Source organism: Stylophora pistillata, chromosome 3, assembly GCF_964205215.1.
Source record: "Stylophora pistillata chromosome 3, jaStyPist1.2, whole genome shotgun sequence".
Lineage (NCBI taxonomy): Eukaryota > Metazoa > Cnidaria > Anthozoa > Scleractinia > Pocilloporidae > Stylophora > Stylophora pistillata.
Genome location: NC_142521.1, coordinates 38,507,789 through 38,518,444, shown reverse-complemented (window position 1 = coordinate 38,518,444; position 10,656 = coordinate 38,507,789). Strand labels below are relative to the sequence as shown.

The 10,656-nt window shown below is 39.4% G+C and overlaps 1 protein-coding gene across 1 annotated transcript; it reads right to left on the bottom strand.

Moving 5' to 3' along the window:
* Window positions 1–1,535: 1,535 nt before the first annotated feature.
* LOC148736018 (uncharacterized) lies at window positions 1,536–2,296 on the bottom strand. Its single transcript, XM_088751916.1, has 2 exons — window positions 2,181–2,296; window positions 1,536–2,019 (listed from the first exon to the last, which is right to left on the bottom strand). The coding sequence occupies exons 1-2, from the start codon at window positions 2,232–2,234 to the stop codon at window positions 1,741–1,743; spliced, it is 333 nt and encodes a 110-aa protein (XP_088608042.1). The 5' UTR covers window positions 2,235–2,296; the 3' UTR covers window positions 1,536–1,740.
* Window positions 2,297–10,656: the final 8,360 nt, after the last annotated feature.

Sequence of the window (10,656 nt, the reverse complement as noted above, 5' to 3'; positions counted from 1 at the left end):
CAACGAGAAACCTATGCATTTGTCCCTTTTTCCATTGATAGGAAACTTGAAGAAACATTGTAAGGGTTTAGGCTCCCTCCACTACTCATTTTTCTTCGAAGCATTCATGGTTCTCTCGTTGAACGATGTAAATTTAGGAAAATTATACTCGGCTGTTAAAAGATAATTTTACTTTAAAGCTTGGGCTTTATGGACTCTTGCTATCTTTGTCGATAATCCGCAAGGGGAGGCTTTTTGAGGAAAAGATAATATTCTGAGTTTCAACGCTTTGGATAGAGCCAGCCATCGCAATCGTCCTTCGATTGTTAGGCTGACTGGTAAACGTACATTCAAAGGCTATAATGATTGATATTCTTCCCGGCCTATTGTAGCCTTGATATAAGGAAGGTTCGAATTATCTTACCAGTTTTCTCCACGAAATAGCCTTGAGATGCTCCTTCGCGGCGAGAATTGTAGATGCAGCTGTTTTATGGATGACTTCTCTTTCCCAGAAAGTCGTAATAATATGCAATGTTTACCCTTTGAAGGCACTCTTTCGCATCCTCAAAAGAGGTTCTAAGGCTCAGAATTGCTTCATGTCAAAATAGCAGTATCTATTGTATATTTTTCATGAACCTTGAATATTTCCTCCTCACCTCAGCTAGAAACATACTCCTACCGCACTAATTAGCACATACGTAACGTTACGTGCACATAAACATGTTTTTCTCCGAAAAACTGCTTGCCACTATTTAAAAAGCGTTTATTATTGTGTACCTCAATTTCCGAGAATTTGGTTCGTTGATAGCACTACATGTACTTGAAAAACGAAATATGTCCTTAAGGAGGTTATTGCCTCAATTTTTCTCTTTTTAAGTAAAGAGAAAATGATCAACTGAAAATGATCTTGGTTGACCTGGAGACTTAAATTAGACCTGTCTGTTCGCCCAAACGGTAGCGATCATTGTGAGATGAGATCATACCCGGTAGAAATGGTTCCTGACAATGATTTGGTTGAATTCACATCAATAAAAATCAAACTTTGATCTTCTGAGTTTGGTCTAAGATTTCACAAAATTTGCTTTTTTTGTCGGGAAACGAAATTTATTGCAATGATATGGATTTATTGTACTGTCCAACAATTTAAATTATAGTTAGTGTTTATAACTCTAGTTTCTTTAGTATCAAACTAATACCCGCTTTGCTAGTTTTAATTCTCTCATCTGATTGGAAATAAAGAGTGAAAACAGACCGATATCTAAACGATAGCGTTCCTACATAAGGGGTTTATGACATGGTCTCTCGAAAAGCATTGCTTTGCCTGTTAACCCATCTTGTATGAAAATAGGGTGTCTTTTCTTTCAAGCAGTTGATAGAATTCATTAAATGTCTTGTTGCTCTGCTATTGTTTTTTTGGGGGGGTTGGGGAGGGGTGAAGGGTTAGCCTAAGAATCACCCCATTACATGCGAAAACTATTGAGCTTGAAAGCAAAATTTATCTTAAAAATAACATACAGTTAGTGGTTAGTTTAATGAATAGTTAGACTTCCATTGAATGTAAATCGGAATTTTTACCAACAATATTGTCTGCCTTCGCACAGGTTGAAGGCTACCTACTTTTTTCCCTCGGAAAAAAAACAAAAAGAGGCTGATATCAAGGCTAGTTTCAAAGGCTTCATTTGAATGAGTACCTAGTTTTGTGAAAGTAAAAGATAAAAAAGCAGTTAATCATTTATTTAGGTTGGGAGTTATTTTGCTTTACTAGTCCCATCCAAACAGTTTTTTATACCAGGGTCGGTTTGCTCGCCTGAGTTCCTCTTTCATTCTACTGATTTCGTTTGTCAAGTTCGATATCTCGTTTTGGCGCTGCTGCTTTTCACTGTTTGCTTCTCGGAGTTGATACCTCAAGGTGTTGATCTGCTTTTCCATTCCTGCTGCTTCCATGTCGTGGATTTTCTTTGTGAGGATATCTTCCTTCGCTTTACACTCACTGATTTTGTCGCGGATCTCCCTCTCTTTTTCCATTTTCATTTTACTTAGCTAAAGCATGATACAAAGAGTAGATTCAAGTTTCTCGATTGAGCTATTCAACGGCATCTACAAATATTATTAGGTTTTCTTTACATGTAGATCCATTTCGCTCCTCCTTCGGCAGGGGCTCTCATGGTAGAGTAACACGAAAGTGATTTGAAAACCCTTACCCTTGTCAAGAAATATTCCTTGATGTTCTTGCAGTCGTTCGGTAACTCATTCATGTTGTCTCTCAGGAGCCAAATAAAATATGGGAAAGTTTGATGGAAGGCGTCTTCATTTCTGATTGGGCGCTTGGTTCCAATATCTGATCTAGCCTGAATTTGCTGCGACAGTCTTGCTATGTAGCTAATAACTTCTTAAGGGCTGTAGAGGCTCAATTTCTTAATTTACTAAAACTGAATTCGAACCGACTAACAAAAGGTACGTCCTGAAATATAGTTGCTATTTTTTGCAATTGAAGATGAGAGTAGATCTCACAATTATGGAAATTACTTAAACTGTGAGCAGTAATGAAATAAAGCCTGAAAAAATTTCAGGCTTGTGGGGGAGTTGAACCCATGACCTCTGCGACACTAGTGCTCAGTTGGCAGGCTTTATTTTCACCGCTGCTTAAGCATTGTTTATAACTGCGAGGATCAATGTTATCTTCATTTGCTAATCCAGAGTTTAAATATATGATATTGATTTGTTGACTGTCATTCAAGGATGCTCCAGTTCATTTAGTTCATTTCTTTTAGGAACTCCCTTGGAATTGTAAATCAACACAGATGCCATTAAAACTGTCAAAATGAAGATTTGATTATCAGTTTGTTCTTTTGCTCCTGTGAAATTAGTTCCTTCTGTGTCCAGCAAGACAACCTTTACATCACGACCACTAGGATCCTTAGAAAGACAGAAAAAAATTTCTCATTAGTTTTTATGTTGAAAAGGGAATTTTTAGTAGAATATTAGATCATTAAAATTCATTCTCGGTATTTAAATAATTTTGACGTTTAAGAGCGAATGTTACCAATGATCAAACATTTGGTGGCAACAGCTAAAAAATCAATTTCGCCCATATTTCAAAGTGAAGTAGGTCTCAATGGCAAATAAACCACTGGATACTTCGTTTGGCTAGATATCGATTTATTTTCGAGAAAATCGATATCAACTGAATTCCGCCAAAATGTGGCTCATGAGGCTCAAAATTTCGGACGCATCTCGGAGCGTCGCGTCACAAAATGAAAACACCTGGATTGATAAAAAGTACCAAATCTTGAAAAACAACATCAAAACATATGTTGATTGCAATTTGACCAATTTGTGACCATTTATTTACACAATCTAATTGAATTTATCCGACCTACTTCCAACTAGATTAAAAATAGGTCAAAAGTATCCCGTGATTTAACTTTGTGCTATACAAAATAATTGACTGGAAATCTGGGATTCGGAGGGCGGAAATGATTGGGGGCGATTTAATCAAATTTTAAAGTTGGCTAAAATGCGCCGATTCGACGGTGTCGTCAATTAGCCGAAAATGTACACATACTCACGCAAACTCAATTTTTTCGCATTTTACGTCCAACCTAAAGCTAATTTAACATAGTATGCTCTTACCTTCCATGTTTGTGAGGATTGCAGTCCTAAAATTGTTGCATTTTCTTCACAATAGCGATATTACTTGGAAGGATAGTCAACGCCTCCTAATAATGATTGTTCACGAAGCTTATCTCGGGGTTTTTGATTTGAGGTTTCTCTGTATTCCTATTTCGTAGAAAAAGAAGCTGTAATTACCTCACGTAAGAGATCTTTGCTTAAATGTTAGTCTTCAACCGAACCATGAACCAAATTTAAGCGGAATTTTGCTTGTTCAGAAACGTGCTTCTCGTGGGCGGAACAACGCTAATTAATTTAAAATGAGATCTACTGAAATCAACAACTTCGCAAAAATAGAACCTGATTGTACTGTGAAACACGCGGCTTTAGGAACTTAGGTCTTGTTTTAAACATACGAAACATTTCGTGATTAAATGTATCATAATTAATTGTATCATGGCATTTTATCAGGGTATTTTATCTTGGTCATTTTTCATGGCACTGACAGATACAACATTTGTGAAATCGCGTGCCAGTCCAAGTTGTCAAAATTTTCCGTTGCCGGGATCCTACTGGAGATCTGCACCGCGCTTGGTCATTATGTTTTAGTCGTCGTACTTAGCATAATTAGCATAATGGGGGTCACGTTTTGCTGTAGCTCCAAGGTTCAAAGAGGTTTTCTACTTTTAGGCTTGGTTTTAACGCATCTAAATGTCATCCATAATGCAGCTAAGTATCCTCTTCATCAGTACACTACCTTGATTGTACCAGAAACACTAAGTACTGCAATTGAGGGCGTTATTTGTCTTCGGACTCCTGCCGGCGACAACAACTTCAGGCTGGCGACTTCTGGCGGTTTTTGTAAACGCAAGGGTTCCTGGAGTTCAGGCAGAGTTTTGTACTATGCAAACTCTGTGGCTACTACACAGATACTTTTACTTTCTGGTGATGTAGAGCTAAATCCTGGATGGCGAGGCATATCTACGGAAGGTGAAGATTATTTACTCAACTTTGCGAGTGAAATCAACCGTGGCTCAAATAATTTCAGTATAGCACAATTGAATGTTCGAAGCTTGAGGAATAAGATGGATGAAATCAAGCTATTACTTAAATTGTGTCGTTTCAACATTTTAGCAATTTCCGAAACACTTTTAGACGCGAGAATATCGAACAAGCAACTACATGTGGATAACTGTAAGATTGTTAGAAGGGACAGAAATACGGGACAGGATGGAGGTGGCTGCTTGATTTACATTGCGAGCCATATTTGTTATTCAAGGCTCAAATCCCTAGAGCCCCCTGATGTTGAATTAATCTGGATCAAAATTATGCATAATTCGTCTGCGTTGATATTAGGAAATTGTTATCGACCTCCTTCTGACTTCCAGTTCTACGAACGATTTTGTGATTGTCTGGAGAAAATGTGGCTTAGGCACAGGAATGTAGTGCTTGTCGGTGATTTTAACTCGGACTATTTTCGTGGCGACAAGGGTGTTACATCGTACGTCGGTAGAAGATTACAAGATATACTCCAGCAATTCAGCTATAGCGTAATGAACGATAGGAGCCAGCCAACAAGAGTTACAAGTGACACAAAAACACTAATTGACTTGGTTATTACCAGCAAGCCGGAGATTATCAATGGAACTATTAAAACAACTGAGTTGGGAATGTCAGATCATAAGCTGGTTCTTGCTACAATATGGTCCAAAATAAAAAGGCCGCCTCCAAAGATAGTCAGAGCCCGCACCTTCAAAAGATTTGATCAAGCTGCTTTTGTGAAGGATATCGAGAGTGCCCCGTGGTCAGTATGTTGAGTGTTTAACGATCCAGACGATTGCTATTGGGCGTGGTTACGCATATTCAAAGATATCTGTCAGGTGCATGCGCCTTACAGGGAAGTTAAAATTAGGAGCGTCTCGGTACCTTGGATAACACCGCAAATACGGCACTTGATGAAGAAACGTTTCAAAATGCTTAAAATGGCAGAACGTCTGGGTGATCCAGACCTGTGGGCTGAGTATTCGGAGTTGCGGAATGGAGTGACACGGGAAGTGAGGCTCTCTAAGGGCAGATACTACTTGGAACTGTTCAATGAAGTGAAGGATTGTAAATCCTACTGGAGACTGGTAAAAAATGCGACAAACGGCAAATCGATTACCCCGATATTAGGGATCAGGAATGCGGATGGAAAAGTTGTCACCTCCGATCTGGACAAAGCGAACATACTTAATGAACATTTCTCAACTATAGGCGAAAAACTGGCCAACGAATTGCCGAATGCCAACTCGACACAAAGTAACGTTCATGTATCTACCGTCGCGCCTTGTGTTATGAACATAAATTTATCGCAGGAGGTTATTGTTAGTTCGATGGCTAAGTTGAGAGCCGATAAAGCCTCTGGGCCCGACAGAGTTGCTCCAAAACTTTGAAAGTTTGCCGGTGACTCATATTGTCTGTTTTTCAAGTAAGCGCCACCTGCAACAGTGTACCGGCTACTTGGAAGGCTGCAAACATCTCAGCTCTCTATAAAAGTGACGATGAAACCGTTAAGCAAAATTACAGGCCTATCCCGCTATTAAGTGTACCAGGAAAACTGATGGAGTCTATGGTGGCGTCAACTATTACCACGCATGTCACTGAACAAGGACTTGGGAACCCTCACCAGTGGGCGTATAAAAAAAGTCATTCCACCGAGCTTCTACGGATGACTGGAGACAAGCGATCGACAAGAAACATGTTGTAGGCGTGGTTTTTGTAGACTCTCGTAGGGCGTTTGACGCAATTCCCCACTCCATTCTGCTCCGAAAACTTCAAAGTATTGGTGTAGCTGGGGACTTATGGTGTTGGATAAGGGATTACCTCTCTGGAAGAACGCAAGTAACGACGATTAATGGGTGTCAATCTCAAGCTATGCCAGTTACTTTTGGTGTACCTCCAGGGTCGGTGCTGGGCCCTACCCTGTTTTCCATTTTCTGTAATGATCTGCCCAATATCACTGAGGGAATAGATGGTGACCCACAGCTTCACATGTACGCAGACGATACCACCGTCTATGTCTCAGCTCCGACCTATGATCTGGTGGCCTCCAAGTTGAATGAAGTACTAGCAAGGCTATATACATGGTGTTGCGAGAACTGTCTCACTTCACATCCCACCAAGACGGAATATATATTGCTTGGTGGACGCGGAAAATTTACTGGGCCAAAACAAGCTATTAAGATGGGTGATTATGTTGTCGGGGAGGTTGTTTCTGCAAGATGCCTAGGTGTTCAGATAGATAATGCTCTTAAATGGGATCATCATGTATCGGAATTAGCTAAGTCATATACGCAGAAGTTGAATTTACAGGCAAGAACTGATTTCTATTTTAAGATTATTCTGCCGTCTGTGACATATGGTATGTTAGTTTGGGGCTCTTGTGGTCGAGTATTTTTCTCAAGCTTAGAATCGATACATGTTAGAGCGGCGAAAATAATATATAACTTGGATTGGTGTACTCCAAGCAAGGAGGTTCTTGCCACAGTAAAATGGAATACCTTAGAGATTATGTATGAGAAACGATTACTAATCTTAGCGCATCAGGCTTATTATAATCTTTTACCATGTCCTATGAACCGTCGCTTTGAAAAGTATGTAAGTAGCTACGACTTCAGGAGGAAAATGACATTTAAGTTACCTAGACCTAAGACCGATATGGTCAAGAAATCATGCTCATACAAGTCAATTACTCGGTGGAACGCTCTGGAAAATCAAAGGAGATCAATTCAAGACGTTGACGCTTTTAAAAGGTCACTCAATTGTATTTCTAAGCCACGTATATTATAATGATGTACTATGTAGAATTTTTATTGTTGAAAATATGTAGAAATCTTACATTTGTCTTCTTATAATTAGTTAGGAATTTAGTTTTATTGTAATTAGTTAGGAATTTAGTTTTATTGTTCGTACACGACCACATCAGCTTTTGCTGAATTTTTTATCGGTTTAAATAAATGCTGTTGTTGTTGTTGTTCTTTTTGCTTGAACTAGAGGTTTCTTCAATAACCAGCAAGCGGAAGCAGCCCTATATGGCTATTTTGCAGGAATTGGTTGAAAATTGGAGTTGTAAAAGTATGGAATAAATATCTAATGCAAACCCTGAACTCCCTGCCTGCGAAAAGACCCGCGCCCTGTCCGGTCATGTTAAAACGCAGACTGCAGACTGCGCAGACCGTGCAGACCGTGCAGACGGTGGAGACGGTGCAGACGGGGGAAGTTTTGGTTACTTACTACTTCACCCTTCGATACAGTACACCCATGATTATCTATATATTTACCTATTGTTACAACAGGGAAGGTTTTGTGGCCAACATATAAGTGCCGACTGCCTGTTTAACTCTGGACTTGGCCGTTTTGGGGTCCTAAACAAGGAGTCTGACTCGCGCACACTCTAGTCCTGATTACATCAAACTTTATTTACTAAATCACAGTGCTTATATACCTATTGGTGACTAGTTTTTACGTGATTAGATATGCTAGGGAAGGCATGTAGTTTCCTTTCTACATTGAGTAGTAAACACCTTCATTCGAACGTGAGCATACTGCTTTGTCCTACTCCATTTACTTACGTAAATCCTGCTCTGTGAAGATTACACTTTGCACATTTTTGCATGTCACAAGGATCACATTTCTGCTCTACAACAACCTTGTAATTGATCTATTCTTAAATTTAGGATAACAGGTCACGTTTCGATGCGCTTGGGTAACGCTTTCCTTCGTTTTACAACACTTATCGTTAATTTTTGATAAAAATTCTTAGTTAGAGGAGCTTCCACGAGATCTATGTATCAATGTTTCAACTTTATGGCAATGTCTTATCAAAAACATTGCGTGCAAGTGTATGGGTACGATCTTATTTCCGAGTAAAAGTCGACTTAAGCTTGCAGCACTTTGTTTATTTTTATGTTCTTAGGGTCGTGTTGTGAAGATCCTGGCATTATTATTTGCTTCGTCCACGCAGCTCATTTCTGAACTCTAAATCAGTCGCTGGTTGCCATCTTCAATACAGAAAAAAAGGAGTCAACAAAAGGATATGACAAAGCTAAAATTCATCTCAACACAAGGGCAAACTCAAATACTGCTTTCCCTCGTCGATCTCCATCTCACCACGTGCTCGATAACTTTGAGCCTTGAGATTTCGTTCAGATTGTTGCTTGGTAACCTGAGCTCGAAATAACCTCATAAAACTACGTTACGTGTCCAAAAACTGGACACTGTTCCGATGTTACCAAAAGAGTAAGGACAAGGTGAAAATCAGAGTTAAAAAAAGTGAAAAAAAAGTGAAAGGTACAAAAAGAAAATTACAGTCTGCACAGTCTTCACAGTTTGCACTGTCTGCAGTCTGCGTTTCAACATGACCGCGCCCCGTCGGCAAATCTAACGGATTACTAACATACCTTACTGATCCGCTATAGCTAAACAGGGAAGTGTTGTTTAGGCCGTCTATAAGAAGAAGTCATTTACTTAAATTTAATTAACATCTAATTCATTGATGGCTTTGAACCCGACCGTATTTGAGGGGGATAAATGACTTCTTACTTGGCTAGCTTCTTCGACAAGAGTATCAAATAACTTACTAGTTGGGTTGATTCTTTCAAAGCCATTGTTTCAAATGTACAATATCAGTACAATTAACGCTCTGCGAACATGTATTTTACTTTAAGTCCTTAGGCATACGGACCCACACTTGAGTCTGCTGAATCAGCCGGTACAGTGATTACTCGGCAGCTTTTCTTGAGTTTCGAGATACGCAGAATGAATAGCTTTAGTACCAGACGTGAGCTTTTGGACCGCTGCCAGTAATAGATGAATGTGTATATTAGAACGCCCTACTTGGGTCGTAGTCTTACTAGCGGCACGAGTAACTTAACAAGGGCACTTTCCAGTCAACAAAAATCACCGGTTCAAAATGTCGATATTTTTAGAGGCCGAATGCAACGCGTCCAACCGTATTTAAGAGGGCACGTTCAAAACGTATTCCAAATTTCCGAAAACTTATCCCAGAACTTTTCCGTTCCATTCGATTTCGGACCGGAAATCTCGAAACTTTTGGTCAAATGGAAAGCGCCCCGAGGCATGAAAGGGTCTGTGAAAGAAGTAGTGTACATATAAAAATCTGTTGAACGTTGGCTAATTCAAAGAGTAAAGGTTGAGGTTTTCCAGTTTTAACACTTTCGTCGTAAATTTCACAGCAGAAACGCAGGAATTCGATGAATAAAAGTCGCATTAAATCTCCTTGTGTCTCGGTAGAAAGAGTCTCATTGACTTCAACTTTTCCTTCGAAAAAAAACCGACTTACACACGCTATTACAGATAACAAACAAGCAGACTGACAAGTCCAAAACACATATTTGCATTCACTTACAATGACTTTCCGTGACATAATAAGACGGAACAGAGGTATATCTTCGAAGATTAATCGTCGTTGGAAATAAAAGATACTTTCCGTAAGATCTCTAACTGTTTTTCTTTTTACGAGAAAATCGTAGCATGATCAGTAACTCGCGTGTGTTTGTCACACCAGTACTGCTGTTTGGCGTATGCTTCTTTCTTCTTCAATTGACAGGTGTCACATTGTGACAGTTACTTATCAAAAAAATGTTTCAAAATTTGCTCGGAAGCCTTTAATTACCTTTGCAAATAAAAATGTTTCGGCGAAAGCTTTCTCTTTAATTTGAATAACATTTGTTTTCTTTATAACTCACTCGCTATCAAATTGTTAAGTTCAAGGAGGATTTTCCCGTAATTAAACTCGTAATTGTAGCCCTAAATCATTCGGGTTCATTTGGCAATCATTTAAGCTAGAAATGGGTTTGATATGCGCCAGATACAAACGATTTGGCATACGGTATTTCGTTTACTGGACAGGACTGGACTGGACTGGACTGGACTGGACTAGTAAAGGCGGACTACTAAAGCGCGGATCGGTAAAACGCTGACTAGTAAAACGCGGACTAGAAAAACGCGGACTACTAAAACACGGACTAGTAAAACGCAGCCTAGTAAAACCCGGACTAGTATAAC